The sequence below is a fragment of the Wyeomyia smithii genome, chromosome 2 (assembly GCF_029784165.1).
Source record: "Wyeomyia smithii strain HCP4-BCI-WySm-NY-G18 chromosome 2, ASM2978416v1, whole genome shotgun sequence".
Taxonomy (NCBI): Eukaryota; Metazoa; Arthropoda; class Insecta; order Diptera; family Culicidae; genus Wyeomyia; species Wyeomyia smithii.
Window position 1 is genome coordinate 11,027,326 of NC_073695.1, and position 25,723 is coordinate 11,053,048.

Sequence of the window (25,723 nt, forward strand, 5' to 3'; positions counted from 1 at the left end):
CACGTAAAAGTATGCAGTACCAGTGTAGAAGGACTGCGCCTAGACGTACAGGGTGAGGCTCCAACGTGTGCAAAACAAAATATTAAAAATGATCCTGAACTTACTCTGTGGACAAAAACAAGCAAGGTGCACGAGCTTGCAAAACTGGATACCTTGGCAGTTGATTCCGACGGCTACTGCATTTAATATAGAGAGACGTGCTCTACTTCTGAGTACGCGATTATTCGTGAGTTTTAGATTTAAGCTTGTATACAGTAGATTGAAGTGGATAGTTTATTTGAAATTTTTTAATTTAACAACAAGACGTTTCGATAGCAAATATATATTCTAGTCATTCAAAGTTATCTCAATAAGAAACAAAATCAAAACAACAAACTGAAACTAGAGATGAAATGCAATCAAGCAAAATTTAAAGCACATACTCAGGCAGGATTCACTTATAACAGCTAATCAATAAACTGCAGTAAGGAGGCCAAAAAAAATTTAATGCTCATTAAATGCTTATCGAAAAAAACTGATATTGATTTTAGGTTAGTAATTTTAGTTGAATATAACTTATTTTCAAAATATTCTGCTGGCTTAGAAAAAGTTGGCAAAACAATGGTCATGAACAGCATTTTCAACCAATAATCCTGTACGGGGGTCAAAATAGTTTGATGTTCATTAAATCCGTTTAAAACGGATACTGATATTGATTGCCAGTTAGTTATTTTTGTTATACCATGAGTTGAATTTACTCACATTTTGATTGATTTAAATTAAATAGGACGGCAGAAAAGAATAAGGAGCTATTACCATGTTTAAAAAAAAACTTCAACATAAAACCACCTTTCGACATGCCGCACCACTACCTCCGTCGATGTTTTCTTCCAATTTTTAAATTTTTTCTTTCCAACACTCTATCCCGCTTTCGTTTAGCGAATACGTAAAGGATTCAGAAGCATGACTTTTATTATCCTCATACGACACGAAAGCGAATTGAAAAATTGTTGCTTTTCCCCACCGCGCGGCGGACGTCGGGCGGTAAATCAGCACCCAGAATTAAAACACTTTCCGACAGCTTTCGGGGCTATAAATTTATTTCCTTCATTCCTGAATAGCGTCAAGGAACTTTTTTCTCTTTTGCTTCGATCTTCTTTCCATCATAAAAAGGTCATATCATTGTACAAATTCATATGCTATACTAGATTTCTTAACCTACGGCTAGAAGGTATGACATAACCTACGCTACGACACGAACCCAGTATTTTTGAAGATAATATTAGTATATAGATATGTATAGGAATAGATTCACTAATAAGCTTATACAATATTGGCAGTGTTAGAACGTCCAAAAAAACCATTAATTTTCACTCGTTTTGAAATCGTTTCAGTTCGTGCATAATATTATGCAGCAGTGGAGCGGTTGATAGTTCGGTTGACTGCAGGACACTCTTCGGAGCCGTAACCCTAGCGATGTCGATTTGTGGTGCTAGCGGAGTGTGAAACGGTCCCGCACTCATCGGTCTCATCAACGGAGAGTGAGTCCCACTACCCCATGCACCACGTCCTGGCGAGGGGGGTCTGGAGCTATCCAGCCTACTGCGAGCCGATCCTACCGCCGTGACTGGCCGAACGGTGGCTGAGCACGCGCGGGACGTTTCCCTGCGTTGTAGTGGAATGATTCTCGATTAAGGCGGACAGTCTACAGTGTGCACTACGGTTACCTTACAACGGCTGCCGACTTCCCGCGATGCTCCACAGTTGGGCGTATCACGCCCGGCAGCGTGATAGAGTTCTTGTTGGTTTCGTCCTTCTCCGCTGGTTCGGAGTACAACTTGATCGCTCCTTCCAGTAGTCCCTCGAAACGATTTCGGGTAATCACCGGGTCCCGGAGTGGACTCGTCATCTCTGTAATAAAAATTTAAATAAAAAACCACCCTTTCAGTAAGGAAGTAATTAAACAAACCTTCCATCTCTTTCTTGTGTATTTGCCACACCACAGGTCCAACAACACCCGGATCCGCTCCGTCGCTCTGACTGCGCGACAATTGTACCTCCGTATCCGTGTTATACTGACTAGTGGAAGCAGTTCCGGGGGCAGTAGATTTGCCACCCTCACCAGTTTCCGATTGGTCAAGGTGTGTCATCGTTACTGGCTCCAGTACTCGGCTGAGGGGCTCCGGCACGAAGCATCTGTCAAACAAAACTTATTAGCTTCGCCGAAAACAGTCTATCACAAGACACTTACCTCGGAAAGCTCTTAACCGACGCCATGCTAAGGTACGATCCGATGCTTCCTGTGTCGACGGACGCCCGACCGCATTGCTCCAGATACTTGATCTTGTTTTTGTTGATCGCCTCCACGGAGCCGCCATCCATTGTGAATCCGTCATTGTAGAAACCTGTTTTATTTTTCAGATAATGCTTCATAATTACATCTGTGTTGAAGGTTTCGTTGTGTTCGTAAGACGGTGGTAGCTTTACAGGGCGTGTGTCGTACGACTGCTCGCTGGACCCACTGGCGCTGTTGGTGGTACTTGTTACAGGACTTCCCGGGGCGGGAAGTACCGTGCCATCGATGGATCCGACACGATTCTCACCGAGATACTTTCTACGCCGTTTATGGGGGTGCTCCTTTTTCGGCTTCTGCACCGAAGCGTAGACATTTTCGGTAGCCACCAAAGATCCGAATTGTTTTTGTAACTTGTTTGTCAGCGTTACGGCCCGCTCGTCTAGCAGTTCTTGGGTGTGATGTTTAAGTTTTCGCTTGGGGTAGTACAGCGAGGAATCGGAGGAATAGCTGGACGACGAGGTTGGCCGGGACATTGGTGGCAGCGGGAAGTGAATCGTTGGCGATGGTTTTTGCGCCGGGATTGATCCAATTACGCTAACCGCCGATGGATTTCGTGTGAAGGGTGAATGCTGGCTGCTGCCACTGTCGGACCGAACCGTGTTGAGGTCATCGACGGTGCAACCGGGCATCACGAGAGCCTGGGTGGACTCGAGTCTTTAAAAATAAGAAATTTTACATTAAGAAAGAAATTTATTTGGAATGTGATTGAAAACTAATTACAATAGTATAGTTGTCTATTAGATTACACTAGTCGACAAAAGCGAAAAAAGCTCCCGCAATGTTCAAAATAGATGCCCTAGAAAGATTATAGTTTTTTTACCATTCCTGTGAAATTTGGTGCCTTAAGCCAGTCCAGAAATGGGTCAACTTACGTCCAAGTGCTGCATAGTAATTGCTCACCGGGCGTCGCTTCAACGATATGTTTTGACAAAACTTATTTAGGGGTAAACAGGGTAAGACCGCCCACCATAGTTTTAATACCAAGTTATGAAATAATTGAAAAATTTCTTTAACGTATCTATTACAGTATAATTACATAACATTTTGCACGTTTTTCTGTTTTGATAGTGCGCGAACGGTCGCAGAAATAATCAAAAACAACCTTTCAGCTCATTCGTTGTTTTGCTTTCGTCTCGATTAGACGCATATTGTTTATCTCCGTTTGAGTTCGCAAAATAACAATACACGAGTTATCGTACGAGTTTTTTTTTTTGTCGATTAGTTCTTGTGTTGCGCGATAACAATAGCCTGTTGTATATCGGCAGAAACATCTGCACACTGGTAGGGACAGGCTACCCCGCCAGTGATTCGATACGCAGCTGATATATCAGCAAGAATAATTCTCCCGCACCGCTGTTACCCCGCTAGCATCACGGACCACCATACGATCGAGCGAGTGGAAGTCAACAACAAGTGGCATCTACAAGGTCGCGTGTAAGATACGGCCACTGTGTCACAACACGAAGCTGGATCGTCATTGTTTGTTCTGCGGAGACACTCGATTAATCCAACTATCAGCCGTGAGGTCGTGACTTCGACGTTCGGTGAAGTATTACATTTAGAATTTTTACTATAATTATCAATATTATTACTATGTTATAATATTATTATTAATATTATTATTGATATTATTATTATTGTTATTATTATTGTTATTACTACAATTATTATTATTATTATTATTACTATTGTTATTAGTATTAGTATTACTGTCTTTTTTTTTATTTGATCCATTGTAGATTGAAAAATTGTTTTTAAAATTTAATATCAACTACTTGAAACCCCCCCCCCCATATTCGAATATTTATCGTTTGTGTGCGGTAGAGCGTAACGCTCCCGCAAAATGGACGACATGCAGGTGCAACTTTTCCTGGAGGTGGAAACAAACGGGGAAGAAATTGAAATTTCTCCCATCAGCTCACCCCTACCTTCCCCTGTGCCCTCCCCTTTGCCAAGTCCTGTACCAAGAGTACCGGAAGTACGGGTAAAAGCTTACCCAGATGCCGCTGGCGGTCCCTACGTTGTTTTTTTCCGGCCCATAAAGAAGCCATTGAATATTATTCAAATTGGCAAAGACCTGGCAAAACATTTGTCGGCCGTAACCGAGATTACAAAGGTGAGGCCGAACAAACTGCGAGTTGTCGTGAGTAGCTTGAAGCAAGCAAACGAAATTGCTGGCTACGAGCTCTTCACGAGAGAGTATCGCGTGTACATCCCTGCCAAGGATGTAGAAATCGACGGTGTGGTTACCGAGGGGAATCTCACTGTCGATGACATTTTGCGTCATGGAGTTGGCTGTTTTAAAAACCCCTTGATGCAAAGTGTAAAGATACTGGATTGCAAGCAATTGCATTCAGTATCCATCGAAGAAGGGAAGAAGAAATTCCTCCCTTCGGATTCCTCCCGAGTAACATTCGCCGGATCCGCGCTGCCGAACTACGTCCGCTTGGACAGGGTTCGTCTACCTGTACGCCTGTTCGTACCGCGGGTCATGCATTGCCAAAACTGTAAGCAGTTAGGTCACACAGCCACCTACTGCTGCAACAAGGCACGCTGTAGCAAGTGCGGAGGCAATCATGCTGAGAACGCTTGCAGTGGGGATACTGAAAAGTGTCTTTATTGCGAGGGAACTCGGCATGACCTTCCGGCATGTCCCGCGTACAAACAGCGCGAGGAAAAAATTAAGCGTTCCCTTAAGGAACGATCAAAGCGCTCTTTTGCAGAAATGCTTAATAGGGCTGAGCCACCATCGACAGGAAACATCTTTTCCTTCTTGCCAACCGATGAGGGTACATCTGACGATCCCGTCGAAGGGTGTTCCTATGCCTTGTCAGAGGGATCTAGGAAGAGGAGAATGGTCAACTCTCCTAATCTTTCTCGCAAAGGTCGTAAGATAACCCCTAGCGGAATGACCAATAAGACAACACAAAAAGGAAGCGGTGAAGAAAAACCGAAGCAAGTACCCCCCGGTTTTAATTTCAAATCAAACCAGGAGTACCCACCGCTTCCTGGGGCACCAAAAACCCCTCGTGCACCCATTTTCCGATCAGAAGATAAAAAAGAAACAGGGTTCATAAAATTTTCTGATATTGTGGACTGGATATTTAAAACATTCAACATACCAGATCCCCTACAAAACATTCTTCTTGCCCTTCTTCCTACAGTGAAAACCTTTTTGAAGCAACTAGCAGCAACTTGGCCCCTCATTTCAGCTATTATATCTTTCGATGACTAATACGGCGAAAGAGGTTAGGAATTTTTTCACTGTATTACAGTGGAATTGCAGAAGTATCATCCCCAAATTCGATTTATTTTCTCATTTGATGAATACATACAATTGTGACGCATTCGCGCTCTGTGAAACCTTTCTCAATTCGAACGATCAACTCAATTTCCACGATTTTAACATTATTCGTCGAGATCGAGACTCACACGGTGGAGGGGTACTTTTAGGGATCAAAAAGTGCTATTCTTTTTTCAGAATCGACCTCCCCTCGATCTCGAATATTGAAATTGTTGCCATTCAAACGAATCTGAATGGAAAAGACCTTTGCCTTGTTTCGTTATATATTCCCCCATCCGCGCGGATTGAACAGAAGCAACTCCTTGATATAGCAGAATTGCTTCCCGCACCTTTTATGATTTTGGGAGATTTTATCTCTCACTGTTCGCTATGGGGGTCGCTGTACGACGACAACCGATCTTCTTTAATTTGTAACTTGATCGACGACTTCAATATGACACTTTTGAATACTGGGGAAGCGACACGTGTACCTAATCCTCCAGCACGTGAAAGCGTGCTTGACCTATCCCTCTGCTCGACATCACTAGCGTTGGATTGCCAGTGGAAAGTAATCAACGATCCCCACGGTAGTGATCATCTTCCAATCGTTATATCAATTGCTAATGGTTCAACTCCCCCGAACCCAATCAATATTTCCTACGACCTTACACGTAATATTGATTGGAAGCGTTATGAGTCTATTATAGCGGAATCTATCGAGACTCACGAGGAACTTCCTCCGGAGGAAGAATACGCGTTCTAAGCTGGCTTGATAATCGACGCCGCGACTCAAGCTCAGACGAAACCGATACCCGGGGTAACGATTAGACAGCGCCCTCCCAACAAATGGTGGGACAAAGAGTGCTCTAAGCTGTACGTGCAAAGGTCCGCGGCGTATAAGGACTACCGGGAGTACGGCACTGTCAACCTGCTTCGAAAGTACGAGGCACTGGGCAGGCAGATGAAGAGCTTAGTAAAGGCGAAAAAACGCGGGTACTGGCGGCGGTTCGTAAACGCGTTGTCGAGGGAAACAGCGATGAGCACTCTTTGGGATACCGCCAGGCGCATGCGGAACCGTGACGTTTCGAATGAAAGCGAGGAGTATTCAGATCGCTGGATACTCGATTTTGCCAAAAAGGTCTGTCCGGACTCTGTACCGGAACAGAAAACCTTTCGCGACGCGTTATTAGTAACTACGGAAGAGCCTCCATTTTCGATGTTGGAATTTTCAATGGCTCTCCTGTCGTGCAACAATAAGGCTCCAGGGTTAGATAGAATAAAATTCAACCTGTTGCAGAATCTACCCGACTCTGCAAAAAGACGCTTGTTGAATTTGTTCAACAAGTTTCTTGAGCTAAATATTGTTCCGCATGACTGGAGGGAGGTAAAAGTCATTGCTATTGGGAAACCCGGGAAACCTGCCTCTGATCACAATTCATATCGGCCGATTGCGATGCTCTCTTGCCTCCGGAAATTAATGGAGAAAATGATCCTCTTACGGTTAGACAAATGGGTCGAAACAAACGGGTTACTTTCAGATACTCAATTTGGCTTTCGCCGGGGCAAAGGGACGAACGATTGCCTAGCGTTGCTTTCTACTGAAATTCAAGTCGCATTTGCTCGGAAAGAGCAAATGGCTTCTGCGTTCTTGGATATTAAGGGGGCTTTTGACTCTGTCTCTGTAGAAGTTTTAAGCGCGAAACTTCATTCGCAGGGACTTTCACCAAATTTGAATAACTTTTTGCTCAACTTGTTGTCAGAAAAGCATATGTTTTTCTCACATGGCGATTCGACAACTTCACGAATTAGTTACATGGGCCTTCCCCAGGGCTCATGTTTAAGTCCTCTCTTATATAATTTTTACGTCAATGACATCGATGAATGTCTTGCAAATTCATGCACGCTAAGGCAACTTGCAGACGATAGCGTTGTATCCATTACTGGTAGCGAGGCTAGCGATCTGCGAGGACCATTGCAAGATACCTTAGACAATTTGTCTGAATGGGCTCTTAAGCTGGGTATCGAATTCTCTCCGGAGAAAACTGAGTTGGTCGTTTTTTCTAGGAAGCATAACCCAGCTCAGCTGCAGCTCGTACTAACGGGTAAAACGATCTCTCAGGTTTTAGTCGCTAAATATCTCGGGGTCTGGTTCGACTCTAAATGCACCTGGGCTTGTCATATTAGGTACCTACACGAAAATGCCAACAGAGGATTAATTTTCTTCGTACGATTACCGGAGCCAGGTGGGGAGCCCACCCAGGAGACCTTCTGAGGTTATACCAAACAACAATACTGTCAGTTCTTGAGTACGGTTGTTTCTGCTTTCGCTCCGCTGCGAACACGCATATTTTGAAACTAGAAAGAATACAATATCGTTGTTTGCGTATTACCTTGGGTTGCATGCAGTCGACCCATACGATGAGTCTTGAAGTGTTAGCGGGTATTCTTCCGTTGAAACATCGTTTTTGGAATCTCTCTTACCGGTTGCTAATTCGATGCACAGTTATGAACCCATTAGTAATTGAAAATTTCGAGAGGTTGGTCGACCTTCAATCTCAATCCAGATTTATGACTTTATATTTTGACTATATGGCTCAAGATATCAATCCTTCTTCATACGATTCCTCCAATGTCGCACTTTTAGATACTTCTAATAATGCTATATTCTCGACACCACCATGAAACAAGACATTTCTGGTATCCCGGATCAATTGCGACCCCCAGAGATCCCTAAGATTTTTTCCAATAAGTTTAAACATGTTAGTTATGATAAAAGGTTTTACACTGACGGATCTAATCTAGATGAGTCCACTGGCTTCGGTGTTTTCCACGAAAATTTTACCGCCTCCTACAAACTCGATGCTCCTGCTTCCGTGTACGTCGCAGAGCTTGCTGCCATTCAGTACTCTCTTGGGATCATCGAAACCCTGCCCATAGACCACTACTTCATCTTCACAGACAGTCTCAGTGCCATTGAGGCTCTGCGATCGATGAAGCCTGTGAAGCACACCCCGTATTTCCTGGGAAAAATACGGCGGTTTTTAAGTGCTTTAACAGATAAAAATTACCGGGTTACCTTAGCGTGGGTCCCTTCTCATTGCTCGATTCCGGGTAATGAAAAGGCTGACTTTTTAGCTAAGGTGGGTGCTATTGATGGCGATATTTATGAAAGACCAATTGCTTATGATGAATTTCATGGCATTTTGCGTCAGAGAACACTCAACAGTTGGCAATCATCATGGAACTCAGATGAACTGGGACGGTGGCTACATTCCATTTATCCTAAGGTATCGACGAAAGCAGGGTTCAAGGGGTTGGATGTAGGTCGGGACTTCATTCGCGTGATGTCCAGACTTATGTCCAATCACTACACGTTAAACACGCATCTCTTTCGTATAGGGCTTGTAGACAGTAATCACTGCGTTTGTGGCGATGGCTACCATGACATCGAGAATGTTGTTTGGTCGTGTGCCGAATTCTGTGATGTTAGGTCCGAGCTTATAGATTCCCTCCGGGCCCGAGGAAAACAACCGAACGTACCCGTTAGAGACATTCTGGGAAGCGGTGATCTCCAGTACATGACACAACTGTACTGTTATTGGAAAAAGACTGACATTAAAATTTAATATTCTTTTGTCTATTTGTCAGAATACCCGTATACGACGCTGGAGACACGAACACGAAGAGATTTAGGCTATGTTTAAAAAACAAAAAAGAACACCAGTTGAAACACAAATAGATCGTATATCTTAATTAGTTTCAAGTAAGAATTGTATTTCCCTCCTCTCACCTTAAATCCCCACTAGCTCGTAGTCGGCCGCGAGAATAAATAAAAGGCCTCCCTCTTTTCCCTGCTAACGTAGAATTAATACGAATTGTACTTGGCTCAGTAAAACAGAAAATGTATCGTGCCGTGTCAAATAAACTAATTTTAAACCTAACCTTTCAGCTGGCAACCAGTCAATGCGCTATTGTTTTGCGGCAACGGGACTTAAGGTTTTTCTGTCTAAAAATCTATTGTTTTGTTCGTGAATATTCGTTTAATCGCTTGCCTGAATCTATCTTTTTTCGGAAATATCGAAGACCGTGAGTAATCTTGTAATTTTGACTACTTTTTCGGTCAAATATGAAAATGTTCCACTGGGGGTAAAGTCGCCCACTATACAAGGGGGAAAATCGCCACCTATACAACTGCTTGTTGTTTTACTTCAAGACCCAAATGCCTCGACACTACAAATGGAATATTTACAGGATCAGTTAAGCAACTTCAAGCCACATAAGACATCGATGTTAATCGACCATTTTCGATTTGGTTGTTTAGCTTGTTTATTAGTCTTGACTTATTTTTGAAAAAAGTAAACCTGTGTGAAAATGGTGTTAATGAACCAAAATAATTTTAGAGCCAGGACGGTTTGTTTGATTGGTATGACATCTCCGGCAGAATTGAAAATAGTAGTTGTTTACTTCCGAAAAAAGTACACACTCTAAAAAAATTTAAAGAAAATATATAAAATAGAATTAAAAATATATTTTTTTTCAAATTTATTGGAAAAAACATGTTTTTGCCTGTAAAATCTACAAAAGGTAAGCTAAAATTTTATGGTTGTTGGATCATGGAGTAATAGAAATATTAATAGCTCAAATTTTGTGAAGAATTTTTTTTTACGGCTTGTTTGGTGTATAGATTCGTTGGTAATTATGTTCTTCAAAAAAAAAGAGCATAGAAAATTGAAAATATAAATGAAAGAAATAATAATTATTAGTATTTTTCTATACATAATAAGTTTTCAAAAGAATCATACAGACAGGTTTAATTAGTTTTAATTTTTAGCTTAAAGATTGGTATATTATGAATTCAATATCTTGAAAAACCCCAATTCTGAAAAATCTATTTATTTTCAAAACCAAAAAAGTTACCTAAACATTGATTTGAACTTGAATAATCAGAAAACAAAATAAGTTAAAATAAAAAATTTCAGATTTTTCACAGTGTATATTTTATTCAAAAAGAAAAAAATACCATCTACATCTTTGTCAGAGACACTATACCGATAAAATCAACCGTTTCGGCCCTAAAAATATTGTTTATCTTCAAAAAATGGTGGGCGATCTTACCCCGCTGGTGGGTGGGCTTACCCCGCATGAAAAAGATCTGCACATTTTCAATGAATTTTTAAAATTTAAAAGAAAGCTGGAAAATAAACAAAAATATTTCAGTTCTTATTTTTTAAATGCGGGTATTGAATAGAAGAACCTCTTAGCGAAGAAAAAATGAAATTGCAGCCGCAACTTTTTTTTCTATAAACAGAATTGCTTAAGGGGGCGGTCTTACCCCGCTTACCCCTAAGTCTACGAAAAACTGTTGGTGGCTGGAGGCACAATAGTTCACAGGAATTGGAAAAAGCAAACAACTTGGAAAAAGCAAACAATTTCAAAATTTGATAAATTGCGAAATAAGAGATCCAATTTTACTTACTTTTTCAGCTCGAGAATATGTTTCCTTTTATCGCGAGCCACCAGAAAGAGTACAATCAACAGCATCAGCAAAAGCGCTGCAGCCACGCAGGACATCACGAAGAGCGTGGGATTCTGGCTGATGAGTGCAATCACATTCGCGTTGCCATTGTGCGTGGACGGAATCAGCGGTGTTGCTTGCGGTTCTTTCAGGTACGCTATTCGAGGGAAGAGACAGAGAGAGAGAGAGAAACAAAAACAACAAACCCAAATGAAAATCATCCATTTCCTGGTGCGAGCTATTGATTCACAGTCGCGACCATCCATACGATACGTACGATCAGCTTTCAGAAAAACCAACGCCTCCATTACGTGTTCTACCTCTTCCTGGGACATCAGCTTCATATCCTCGGCGGCTGTCGTTGCCAGCACCGGCTGGCCTCCCACGAACACCGAGTAGATTATCTCCGTCTGATTTAGCATCCGACTGAAATGGTAGAGAGATACAGTTGGTTCTTGAGATGGCAGGACAAAACCTCAATCAACAAGTTATTTTTAAATTTCAAGGCACAAAATCTGTTGAACCGATTAAATAATTTTTTCATCAAAATTTGATACCGTGTGCCAAACCCTTGCTGACCAGTGTGATTTGTAATTACAGCTGCCAGCTCTCAACGCACCATCGCGACGAACGCAATAGTGCTTGAAACAAGAAACCTAAACCACATTCCAAGCGGCGTTCGCGCGCTGGTTTTTGCACCTCCACAACAGAACCATCCCCGGAGGCCAACAGGAAGAAATTCCAATTCGAAATACTCACTTTGATCTCGGTGAATCGACGGCCGGCGCCGAGTCCTCGTCATTGTCGCCCTCGCGCAAGTGGGTGGTGTTGTGTATCAAAATACGTACTCGTCGTTTGCTCGAGTAGCCGCTCTTGTCATAATTACGCGTAAGTGGTGTCGTTCCATCGTCCACACCCACACCGCCGAGGCCGCCGTCGCCACTAGGTTGGACCACCGTTCGGTCGTTCGCCGATGGAGCACTGAAAAGTGACGGTTGATGGATTGAATTTATCCTTCCTGGCTGATAATCGTTCGGTTGGTCGTGCAAAGCGATGTTTGAAAACACACTCGTCTCTTTTTTTTTTTGTTTTCGTGAATCGTTTCGAATGATTACTTGAAACACTTACCGTTGCAACTGCAGCATGGGTTCGTCGTTATCAGATTCCAGTGGACTCTTTTCGGACACCGCTGCCACTCGTTGTTCCTTATCCTCATCATCCCCAAGGGAACCGTCGTCGTCTATCGTGTGTCTTTTGTGTACTTTTTTCACTCGCTTCCGCCGGAATCGTTCATACGTGTAGACCTGTTCGTTCATAAGCAGATTCCCAGCGGTAAGGTGGCCACGATGATCACTCGATGCCATCGGCGTCGTCGTCGTCGTCCGACCCGCCATCATATCCCCGGCAGAGCCTCTCAACTTTGGTGTTGAGGAAGCTCGTCTTTTTACTCGCCGTCTGTCCGCATTCGTGTGCGACGATTGCATGTGAAGTGTGTTGTTGTTGATTCCGAGATGTAATGCTTGTTGTCTGGAAATTGGAAACTGTCAGCCAGGAAATTGTTTCTCTCGTCATTCTGTCTGCCCACTTTCGTCCTACTGAGAAAGCCCTCTAGGAAGAATAGGCCCCTTGATAGCGGAGTGTAGAAACGGATTACGGCCATCTAATCAAGCGGTTCTTTCGATTAGATAGATCTATTCTACACAGGCGTAATTGAAAATTTAACGAAGGGAGTAAAGACTGGAACTTTTGCATTTTTGTCAACCCAATTCATTTTAAAAGAAAAATAGAAACGAGCGAACCTCCTCCAAACGTACATCTCCACCTACGCCAGTGGCCAATCACAACTGAAATGATTCCACACAATGTCTCACCTGGAGAACGCCACCCGGTACAGCCTGGCCAGTTTTCCTTCCAGCTCGGGATAATCCCTCTTACTGAACAGGCCACCTATTACCGTCATGAGCCAGAAGCGCCGATCCGTCGGAGTAACGTTGTCGGTCGTCTGATCGACATTGTCACCACCGCCACCATCGCCGCCGGCAGGAGCGCAATCGAAGATGCAAAGGTCATCTCCAGCCCTGCCGGGCCCACCGTTGTTCCGGTCGATGTACACCGTGGCCACAACGGTTGCCGTTTTAATGATTGCATCTTCACTGATTGGAAACCGGTCGAAAGGATTAACCGCCGGTCCGTCGCCGGACCCGGTCCAGAAGAAATCCCGGATGTCCTGTTCCGAGGCGTGCAGATAATTGCCTATGATGTAACCGTCTGGTGATAAACAAGCAAAGCGGGAAAAAAAGTTCGGATTAGGGCGAAGATTCGAGAGCTGGAATTATTGAGTTTTATTCTTCTCTCTGGCATTAATTTTACCATAATCATAATCTTAAATTCTACCTTGAAAAACAGTCAACAGAAAGATGGTCTTGCAGGGCTCCTATTTCACCATTCCCGAATTGCATCGAAACAAAGCAATAGTGTTAATACTTGTACACGAATACAATGCCTTTACAAAAGCAAGTTGATGTGACCGGTTTGCATGCAAGGTTGAAGACATGCATGACATAGATTGACAAGCGTCTTTTTGTGTTGGTTAAAACATTTGCAACTATTCTTTCGTATACTATTGGTTTCATTCGTGGAAAAAAACGAGTGTTGAGTAATTTAATGTTGCAATAGATGTATTTTCCGCATAGTTCCTTTAGAAATAAGTATGTAATTATTAGATTTACCGCGATAATTTCAATCGGTCATACCTCGATATAAGGCAACTTTATTTTTATTTTCGTTACGCTATATCGAGTTACCATGAAACGGGGTGAAATTGATCAATTTTTATAACAATTTCCAATTAACTGGCTTCATGTAGATTTTTCCCGAAATAGAATAATTTTAAATCAAGTACTGGTTCGTGCTCCAGTAAACCTCTATGGCTATTGGTGAAATTTCTATCCTCTACTTCATGAAATAAATTCGATAATTCTATAAGGTACTATCAGGTAAATTGGGGTGAAATTGATCACCATTGAAATCCATACATTTTTTTTTTGCAATGTGCTTTTTTTCGATATGCTAAAGATAAATGATTTCTGTACTGAAAAATATCATTTACAGCTAGTTTGGAAACGGAAATAACGATATTTCAGGTTAAAAGTTGTTTATTTTGGTTCATGAGCTGCTTGTTGCTAAATTTGCTCTTATTTGATCGTCGTGAGACCGATTTCAATTCGGTTTGTTGCAAAAGCTCAAACACTAGCTCTGAAATTGAAATCTTTGTGGTTTCCTGCGAATTCATCAGTATTTCTTTAATGGTATGGAATGATTATTACATTTTTATATTACATTTTTTGAGCTTTTATCAAACTTTACTCACTTCTCCAAATTTAACGTAAATAACCCTCAACTAAGATTACTTTAAGTAAATTCAATACTTTTTTTTGTTATTTGGAAACTTGTTTGATAAAATTTGATTGAGTTTTTCGAAAATAAGAAAAATTGCACCGGACATGGAAGGGTTAACTTTGACATGTATGTGAATCATGCGGAAGTTGCGTTTAAAGACACGTTAACATTGCCTAGTGTTGTAAGAGCAATAGCAATAGCAAGCAGAAAAAAATTTTCAATTGATGCAAGACTGTTGGTGGTGGTTCCCATCACCTATAAGTATTCTAACCTGATGGGACAGCCATCATCATTTAATTATCCTCCGCTATACCCATTTAAAAATAAGATTTTTAAAAAACAAGCTTTTCGAGATAATTAACTGTTAATTCTGTTTTATTTTTTTTTTTTTTTGAGAAGTTACTTTCGGCTCCGCCATCTTTAAAATCAGACATATATATTTTTATCAATGCTCTACAAGCGAATAAGGACCAGAACATTTTTTAGAAACAGTCACACAAATTATACACATAATATATCATTACCAAGAGGAATTTCCTGTGAGCCTTCGGCTAGAGCATTAATTGTCAAGTCTTTTTTACTCGGGAAATACGTTCCAAATTTGTAAAATAAAAGTTTTCAGAAACGATCATCACTTCAGACAGATACTTAATACATTCATTTTTAAAATATTGTGTTAAAAAATATAGATGGAATAATTAAAGACATTCTATTGTTTAAAAAAAAAATTGAAGACATTGATAAAAATTGAACATTTTGAGCCGAATAAAGCAGTTTGAAATGAAACATAACACCCAGGATGAAAAACACCCTCTCTGTTGAATCCTTAACCTATCGGAAATTTAGAAGAGATTCACTATCATTTCTTGTCACTCTTGAAAAAAAAGCGTGTTTCGATATTCTCTTAGCAACTCGCGATGCTAAGTGAAAAATACAGATATGAAATTCTCAGTGAGTTGAGCGCTTATAAAAAACGATTTTTGGAGAGAATAGGAGAAAGTAAAACAGACTAATTGACAGAGACAGCAGAATATTGGAGAACAGACATTGATCTATTGAAAAATTAAATTTAAGAAAAGAAACTTCAAAAGGTGAAACAGTTGAAAAAAAAAACAACGACAGTAGAGGAAGCAATGAACCCCAAGAGAAAGAGAGAGAAATTTGAAAGAAAGAGTCGAAATGAAATAGAAATCAGAAATCAGTATGGTTTCACAGGACGGATTCATGGAATTAATAAAAACAGTTGATTTTCAAGAAATTAGTAATACGAGAAAAATCGGCGAAAATTTAATCATAGAATTTAAAGAAGCAAAAATTTTAAACAAATCAACGATTTGATAAACAAGGGTTAAAAATGCAAGAAAAATTTAAAAAACAGGAGAGTTGTGTGCAAAGCCACGACCGTAAGGTTGAAGTAGAATACTTTTACAAGAAAGATAACCCGGCTGCTTGCGTGTCAGTCATTTTTTCTAGTAAATAAACGTTGACTAATCAGATTAATCGAATTTCGCGCTTCAACAAGGATTGACCATTTTCAGTAATATAGTAAGTTGCTTGTTATGGTTGGGGTTTGACAATTTTTAAATTTTGAGATGAAATTTTTTTGGATGTCGAGCTCATGACTGAACGAAAAGATAATTCAGCACGGTCTGAGACACGGAGATAAAGTAAAATTTATAACTTTTATAAATTTAAAAATGTGAATTAACTAATGAGAAAATATTAACTCTTCAATCAAGTTTTTATTTCATCCTGAAAAGTACAATTTGTTGTTCATTTTAGTATCGGATAAGATGCCGATCACATCTTTGCGTTATCATTGACCGTGTGAATAAAATATTCCTTGTGATAAAATAAACAGTGAAAAACTGATTTAACACTCAAAACTAGACGGCTCAAAAGGCTGTTGTCAAAATGAGTCAACTTTTCATTGAATGCATTTACTAGTGCCCACTATCGCACAGAGACTGTATTTCACTAAAGTGCCTCACTGCATCAGCCGCTATCGATGCTGAGATCCGCTGCAACTAGTGCGCTATCCATAGCCATGCCACAGTTGTGACCGCTATACGCTGCCATTGGTATCCACTGTCCCTGCATCAGCTGGCCCAGCTGCTATCGTTGCTGGAATCCGCTGCAACTAGTGCGCTATCCATTGCTACGCCACAGCTGTGGCCGCTTTCTGCTAGTGCTGCTGCTAAGGGAGGACGACTGCTGTTGTCGCTGTCTAGAACTATTATGAGTGGCTTCGGATTTTTTTTTGGATTCAATATTCTTTATTTTTCTTACGGTATTTTCATTATACATTTGTTTTTTTGAACATTGTGAGAGATTCAATTTTATCAACTTTCCAACTCTGATGTTTTTAATGTATTATAAGTGTTACTACTTTTTCCTTTTCTACGTACATGATTTACACTTTAATGCTCGGCATTAGAGTTTTAATTATTAAATAAATATACCTAGCTACTTATAAATAAAGCTCACGAATGAGCACCGCACTAGAGTTAAGTGCATTGTTTTTAGTGTTTTCAGCGTGTGCAGAGATTATGTTTTCGGTCATATCGATACCAGCTATTTGATGCACTTCTGATGTTCGGGTTCCGAAGGGCACGTTCAAGATCATTTTCAGGAACTTGTTCTGGATCCGTTGAATCTTTTGCAGGTGGGTTCTCGCGCAGGTTCTCCAGATCGACGAGGCGTATAGAAGCATCGGCAGGATGACCTGTTTGTATACCGTCAATTTATTCACGACGGATAATTTCGATTTTCGGTGGATTAGCGGGTACAACTTCTTCATTAGCACTAAGCTTTTCGTTACTGTTTGTTCAATGTGGGGGCGATAAAGTAGCTTATGATCATAGGTCAAACCAAGGTAGCGAACATTTGACGACCAGGGAATATCCACATTGTTCAACCGAATCTTTGTTGTCGGCACCAAACGTTGACTATTCCGTTGTGGGAAGACTATGGTCTGAGTTTTTGCTGCATTCACACAAATTTTCCATGAGGTGAGGTAATTCACGAAGACGTTAAGCCCAGTTTGCAGCTTTTTAACTATTTGGTTGATCTGTCTGCCCTCGTACATCAGCAAACAGCGACAGGATGCCTCCATTGGGTAGTTCAGGAATATCTGATGTGAATAAGTTGTACAGAACAGGACCAAGGATGCTGCCCTGTGGAACACCAGCTCCTACGTCGTATGGGTCAGACAGGCCACCCAGCACACAGACCTGAGATTTGCACAGCGTAAGATAGTTTTGCACAATCTTCACTAGATAAACGGGATAGTTGTAGCGCTGTAGCTTGTAGATAAGCCCGCCGTGCCACACGTTGTCGAATGCTTTTTCTATGTCCAGGCAGGCCATGGCAGATGTTTTAGATAGCTCCTTGTTCCGATTGATGAGTTTTGTTACTCTCTGCAGTTGATATGTTGTTGAATGGCCTCTGCGAAAACCGAACTGTTCGTCCAGGAATATGTTGTTCACTTCTGCGTGGCACAGAATACGGCTGTAGATGCATCGTTCGAATACCTTGCTGAGGGCAGAAAGCAGACTGATGGGACGGTAGCTTTTGGGGCATGTGGGATCCTTTCCTGGTTTCAAAATGGGAATCACTTTCGCCAGTTTCCACTTTGTTGTTGGAAAGTACGCTAATTCAAGGCATCGGTTGAACACTTTTTCCACCACAGACAAGGCTGTTGGTCCAAGGTTTTAGAGCACAAGGTTGAACACTCCTTAAAATCCGGGAGCCTTCATGTTCCGAGAGAATTTAATGTTGTTTTGTACCTCGTCCACTGTTATCCGCTGATCAGGTGGTAGGATATTTGGTGTGCGGGCCAGAATTACTATCGATTCACCGACAGCTGGGTCGATTCCACTCACAATATCACGACCAAGGTTGTGGAAAGCGGCAAAATGCTGAGAGATAGGACAAGCCTTTTCGCGGGAAGTTAGCAAAGTTTCACTATTCACTATTAATGGCGGAATGGGTTTTGGTTTGTTCTTCAACACTTTAGCCACACGCCAAAATGGCCGTGAGCAGTTGGGCAAATTACGTAATTCGGTTGCAAACTGTCTGTTTTTCACTTTCTCCAGACGTTCTTGAACGATTTTTGTCAGCTGTCTAGCGTAGAATCAGTGCCTAGGGTTGCGGGTACGTTGATATTGCCTTCTCAGCGAGTTTCGCAAGGAAATTATGCGCTTGGTGTTATCGTCGATTTGCACAAACTTACATGTCACTGGAACAGATGGGATGTAGCGACACTCTGCTTCCTGGATGACGTCTATCATGGACTGTAGAGTACGATCGATGTCTCCAGTGCTGTTCAAAGTGATGTCCGCATCAAGATGGTTTTCAACATACCGCTGCAGGTGAACCCAATTTGCACGATGGTAATTTCTTCTTTGTTGAACTTGACGCCGCTCTACGTTAGCACCAATCTCAGCGATGACCTGGAGATGATCCGAGGAGAGCTCTATTATGGTTTTCGGAATCGAAAATCGATCGGTGATGTTGGTCAGAAAAATGTCAAGCTTAGAGCCTACACCACCAGGAGAGATGTAAGTTGGCAATTCCGGATGAGCGGGATAGTAATATCCAGCTTCGGAATCTTCTACGATGATGTTACCATTTGAGTTGCACCTGGAGTCACCCCAAGCGGAGTGGCGAGCATTGAGATCACCTGTGATGACGAAATTGCCTCCTCTTCTAGACAGCTTTTGGATGTCGTTCTTCAATTTCACCGTGGTTCCATTTGCCCGACGAGACTGCTTCGGACAATAGACCGCAATAAATGTGAGTGGTCCATAAGTGGTGGTAATTTCGTTTCCTACATCTTCGACAAAGGTTGTGTTGAAACTCGGTAGTGATTTGTATGGTAGTCCTCTCCTTATGGCGATTGCAACCCCGCCCCCAGCTGAGGTTGTGCGGTCCAGTCTGACTACCGAGTGTTCCGGCAGGCAGAAGTTTATGTTCGGCTTCAAATGTGTTTCGGTTATTGCAGCGACATCGATGTGGTGTGTGTTCAGAAAGTGTAGAAGTTCTAACTTCTTGTTGGCCACAGAGCGGGCATTCCAGTTAAGGATTCGAAAGAATGGATCCATGACGGTAGTAAAAAGTCATCATGACCGCAATCTGTTCCTGGTTGGTGCGACAAGCCTTTGTTTGCTCATCGAGTTTAAGAAACAGCGTAGCTAGCTGTTCCATCGAGTACAAATTGCTACTTGCTGGGGGCATGCTGGCAGCCTGTGCATAACTCAAAAATCCGGGGGGGTCCCGGCTAGGAACACCACCAGTTGGAGGAGGTGGAAACGGCAACGTACTTGAAGTCGCTGGCGGGGGGTGTAACGCTAGGTTGTACACTTTTTCTATTCGACGGTCGCTGGCGATTGGCAATTACACTTCGAATTTTGATAAATTCTGCTCGTTTTGGAAAGGAACGGCTGTTCGTAGCATGCTCTTTGTCACAGTTGAGATACTTGATTTGTTCAGCTTCCTCAACAAGACAATCCACTGTTCGATGCGGACCTGCACATTTCATGCAGCGACTCTTGATGTGGCAATTCTTTGTGCCATGTCCATAGTTCAAGCAATTGGAACACTGCGTGACATCGCGATGAATCGGTTTGTATCGCTCCCATTGCACGATGATGTTGAATAGGGCGGTGATTGTTTTCACTGTGCTCAGTGTAGTTGAACCCCTGGTCAGGTGGATCAGGTATAACTGATCACGATACTTGATGGCTTTGTTGTGTCTTATCTATTGTATACTGCTTCCACTTCTAGGCCGCAAGCGACAAGCTCCGTTTTTAACTCGTCCAGTTCCAATTCCATGAGTGGCTTCGGCTGAAACAGGCTCTTATATAGGCCAAATAGCATGTTTTAAATTGCAAGGTATATGATTCTGTCGACCGTGCTTGGGAAGCAATCATATAACGACCAATCAGAGGTCGAATTTTTCGTTTTGACAAGGCTTGACTATTTTCAATGGTACAATAGTGTGAATAATAAAATTACAATTCTCTTTATTTGGGAAGAATCTTAGAAGATTTTCCAATCTACTGCTGCAAGAACGAAGGAAATCCATCGAATAATAACCGATTTATTAGCATTTGAAATTGGACATATTTTTCACTTTTTTCGGTTTTAGATTTTCAATTCACATCCCTGTGTAGCCGAACTTCCTGAGAGAAGTATTCTACTTCAAAAAAGGTTTTTCGAATAACTGAAGACAAAATAAAAGAAAAGTGTATATTTGAAATTTAAACCTCTAGTTCCCAAGGTAGAATCACTATAAATCTTTATAAACGTTTTTAAAATATTTAAGAGCCTCAAGAATGTTACCAAAGCGGATAACATGCTATAGGTGAATGAAGTTTCCGAAGCTTTAGATATGAAATTTTCAGTCTGGAGAGAAGTGTTTTTGAGAGGCAATAAACCCATGCTTACATCCTTTCATATATAAGCCATGTGGAGAAGTCCTCTGCTCGTCAATCGCTAAGCTTTTCAATTTATCTGTGCAACAATGTAAATCCCCTGACCGCTGGGAATTCTCGTATCTTTTTCCTGTTCACAAAAAAGGTGATAAGCGCAACGTTACCAACTATCGAGGGATCACATCCTTGTGTGCTTGCACCAAGCTGTTTGAAATAATTGTGAACGACGCTTTATTTGCTAGCTGTAAACATTATATTGACACCGAGCAGCACGGGTTTTTTTCCAAAAAGAAAAGTCTCACGCTGTGTGCAGACCATGGACTGTAGCTTCCAAACCGATGCTATTTACTTAGACCTGAAAGCTGTGTTCGATAGAGTGGACCATGGGATACTGCTAGATAAAATGCAAAGGCTTGGTATGACTTCGGAATCCGTAAGCTGGTTCAAATCATACTTGACTGATCGTAAAGTTTGTGTAAAAGTAGGATCAGCCGTCTCGGACTGCTTTTCCAATATGTCAGGTGTTCCACAAGGCAGCAATTTGGTCCCGCTACTTTTCACAATCTTCATCAACGATGCTGCTCTACAGTTGCCTCCTAACTGTCTGCTGTTCTATGCTGATGATACCAAACTGTTCAAAGTAATAAAATGCTTACGCGATTGCATGGAGATTCAGGAACATTTGGATACGTTTGCGAATTAATACGAAACGAACTGCTTAACGTTAAGTATAGAAAAGTGCAACTCAATTTCTTTTAGTAAAAAACGTTCGCAAATCGTGTATGAATATACCATAGCAAGCCACCGTCTTCTCCGTATAGGATGTATAAAAGATCTAGGTGTCATTTTGGATAGTGTATTGACCTTCAAGATTCATTACGACAGCATTATTGCTAAGGCTAATCGGCAGTTAGGATTTATGTTCAAGGTTGCCGATAAATTTCGTGATCCGTTATGCCTCAAATCTCTTTACAGTTCCCTTGTGAGATCGATTCTAGAGGCCAGTTCTATAGTATGGAGTACTTTCCACGCAAATTGGGCACACAGAATAGAAATGGTACAGAAGAAATTCATCCGCTATGCGCTTCGCTTTCCCCCATGGCGGGATCCACTGAGCTTACCACCGTATGAAAATCGTTGCCGACTTCTTGGCATCCAACCATTGGAACATCGACGAAAAACCGCTTAGGCCGTCTTTATAACGAAGTTACTGACTGGCCACATCGATTGCCCGAGTATTCTGGCTCAACTCGATTAATACGCTCCCGAAAGACCATTACGTCAAAGAAATTTTATTCATTTGGCACCACGCAGGCGATTTTATGGTTCTAACGACCCGATTCGTGCAGTATGCCACCGCTTCAATGAGTTCTAGCAACTTTTCGACTTCAATTTGCCGATCAACGCCTTTCGTCAGCGAATTTGAGATGCTACCGGATAACTGTACTTTTAATTTAATTTGATTATTTATTAAGACTAATCATTGTCAGATTAATGTTGAGTGTTGAATAAATAAATAAATAAATATAGCTTTGACCTAATTCTACAATATTCGAACCCATGACCACCAGCTTGTCAAAGCGGACTTTGTAACCATGCGGCTACCAAGCCCCCAAACGAAAGAGAGAGCGAGAAAGTGAAATTCAGAGAGAAAAAGAGATATTGAGAGAGAGAAAGAGAACTCGAGAGGGAGAAAGAGAGAGAGAGAGAAAGAGAGAGCAAGAGAAATTGAGCGAGAAGGAAAGAGAAATTGAGAGAAAGAAAGAAAAACTTAGAGAGACAAATTATGACAAATAAAGATATTCAGAGAAAAAGAAATGAAATTCAGAGAGGGAGAGATAGAGAAATTTAGAATGAGAGGTGAAAACAAAAAAGAGAGAGAAAGTGAGGAGGGAAAAAAAGAGAGTGAGAGAAAGAAAATAGAGATTTTACTGAAGCCCATCTAATGGCGTGCTTGGGCACTAGAGGGTTAAAGTATAAAGAAGAGAATAGTTTAAAGAAAAAAAGAGGAAGGAATCATGGAAATATCAACGAAATGAGAAAAAAGTGGGATGATAAAAAATTACTGAATAAAGAAATGAAGAGGAAAAAATTGAAAGAGAAAGAGAGAGAAATTGACAGATGAATTGGAAGATAAATAGAGAAAGAAATTGAAAGAGAAAGATAGAAACCCAAGTAACAAAACTGGTATTACCAGAGTTTTATAGCGCTGTTTTGGCTGTATTGAGCACCATAAAACTTTGATAAGGCCAACATTGTTACCAGGGAATTGAATAGGAAAGATAAACATAGTAATTTGAAAAGAGAAAGAGAGAGGAAGAGAAAAAAAAGAAATTAAGAGCGAAAAAAAACATGAAAAAATGGAAGAAAAGAGAGAAAAATAGTATTTAAGAGAGAGAAAAAAAATTTGAGAGAAAGAGAAAGAGAAAAAGAAATTGAGAGAAAAAAAACAGAACTTTAGAGAGAGAAAGAGCAAAGCGAATAAATTTAAAAAAATTAAAAAAAAATGGAAAGAAAAATGAAAAGTGAAAAGTGAGAAAGATGCAGCGAGAGCAAAATGAGAGATACGGTAAGAAAAAGTGCAAGAACTCAAGGATAATGCGAGAAACAGAAAAAATAGTGAAATAAAAAAAGAAATTGGGAAAGAGAGAAACGAAAAGCAAGCGTGAAGATCTTTTGAAAACGGGTATATGATTACTTTTGATCTTAAACGGAAAATGCGATTGAAAAGAGGTCGATATCTTGTTACGTTTTTGAGTAATGGATAAAAGAAACCTGTATAAAAAAGACCTTACTGTATAATGATAATCGACCTAAAAAAACATTCGAAAATACAATAAATTAGCAATACAAGATATAAAATACAACTTTCACCTTTTCAGTATGAAAATTATCAGTAGATACTTTAAAGATGCGGAACTCTTAGCTCTCTCAACCATACTAAACAATTATTTTCCGTAACCAGAAACTCACATGCGAGCTCTGTTGCGCACAAGTTATGTCGAAAACAACAGTAAACGACCGTTGCTTTACTGTTGTTTGTTTCTGTACTCTGCTTGTATGTAGTAATACTCAGAGGAAGAGAATGTTGTGAGCCAAAAGAACTGTCAAAATCTGAGCGAAACTAACGAAAAAGGTAACAACACATTGAGAGGTATTGCAATCAGGTAAAATACAGAAGATATATATTTCTTCAAACGTTTTTATGTTTACATGCTAATCAATTATAAGAGAATACTCCAAAATTGCATTATCAATTGTTGTGAAAATATATAAATATGAACATAAACAAAAAATTCAACACCTTCATGGTTTTTGCGATGCACTTTTTTTTAAGGGGGGATATTTTAGTAGCTTAAGTATTTATGATAAATATTAGTAAATAATGAGTATGTGTGCCCAATCACAAATGGTGACTTCTCAACACTGTTAAAAATTTGTAATTTTAATTGTTAGGATTTGTTTGCTTTCGCAATTAGGGCTTATCATTCGTAGGGATTTAAACCTACTTGTCAGGAAAGGGGAAGTAAACTTACAACTAACTTAATTGCTAACTTATTGGCTATAAAGAGAGCTTATCGTAGCAATTGAGGATTGCAACGATTTTTGTCGAAAATTGTTAATAATTTTATTTGACATAGCTTCTAATGGTTCAACACCAGTAAGTCTATGTAATTCGAGTGTACCAAACCAAGGAGGACGCTTCAAAATCATTTTCAGAATTTTATTCTGAATCCTTTGGAGCGTTTTCTTCCTTGTTGAACAGCAACTTGACCAGATCGGTACAGCATAAAGCATTGCTGGTCTAAAAATTTGTTTGTAAATCAAAAGTTTGTTCTTTAAACAAAGTTTAGAATTCCTGTTAATGAGAGGATATAAACATCTCGTATATTTGATGCACTTGGCTTGTATACTCTCAATGTGCTCTTTGAAAATAAGTTTTTTATCATAAATTAGTCCCAAGTACTTAACCTTGTCGGACCAACTTAAAATAACCCCATTCATCTTAAAACGTGATTATTGTTTGGCTTGAGGAAAGAAGCCCTAGGCTTATGCGGAAAAATTATCATTTGAGTTTTAGAAGCATTGGGAGAGATTTTCCACTTTTGCAAGTAGGAAGAAAAAATATCTAAACTTTTCTGCAATCGACTGCATATGACACGAAGACATTTTCCTTTTACGGAAATGCTTGTGTCATCGCAGAACAACGACTTTGTGCATCCTGGAGGCAAATCAGGAAGATCTGAAGTGAATATGTTGTACAGGACTGGACCCAAGACTGAACCTTGAGGTACACCTGCTCTGACAGGAAATCTATCAGATTTTGAATTCTGATAGACAACCTGCAGAGTTCGATCAGTAAGATAAATTTTTTAAAATTTTGATTAGGAAAATTGGAAAATTAAAAGTTTGCAATTTCGCAATCACTGTCGAATGCTTTTTCTATGCCTAAAAGAGCAGCTCCAGTGGAATAACCTTCAGATTTGTTAGCTCGTATCATATTAGTAACTCTGAGCAATTGATGAGTTGTGGAATGCTCATGGCGAAATCCAAACTGTTCATTTGCGAAAATTGAATTTTCGTTGATGTGTGACATCATTCTGCTAAGAATAATACTCTCAAACAGTTTACTTATTGAAGAAAGCAAACTGATTGGTCGATAACTTGAAACTTCAGCTGGGTTTTTATCCGGTTTTAAAATGGGAGTAATTTTTGCATTTTTCCATAATTTGGGAAAATATGCAATTTTGAAG

General features: G+C 40.5%; 1 protein-coding gene across 2 annotated transcripts in view; it reads right to left on the reverse strand.

Annotated features, from left to right (window-relative positions):
* Positions 1-1,061: 1,061 nt before the first annotated feature.
* The window catches only part of LOC129724602 (uncharacterized), a 58,726-nt gene continuing 34,064 nt past the window's right edge, over positions 1,062-25,723 (reverse strand). Inside the window, exons 2-10 of one of the 2 annotated variants that reach the window (XM_055679605.1) lie at positions 13,005-13,401; positions 12,262-12,660; positions 11,893-12,114; positions 11,411-11,559; positions 11,095-11,290; positions 2,231-2,989; positions 1,949-2,175; positions 1,707-1,890; positions 1,062-1,644 (exon numbers count right to left, since the gene is read on the reverse strand). In XM_055679605.1, the coding sequence (XP_055535580.1) occupies positions 1,350-1,644; positions 1,707-1,890; positions 1,949-2,175; positions 2,231-2,989; positions 11,095-11,290; positions 11,411-11,559; positions 11,893-12,114; positions 12,262-12,660; positions 13,005-13,401 (2,828 nt within the window). In that variant the 3' untranslated portion in view covers positions 1,062-1,349. The remainder of the gene's footprint in view (positions 1,645-1,706; positions 1,891-1,948; positions 2,176-2,230; positions 2,990-11,094; positions 11,291-11,410; positions 11,560-11,892; positions 12,115-12,261; positions 12,661-13,004; positions 13,402-25,723) is intronic. The other variant, XM_055679606.1, reaches the window with a different exon arrangement.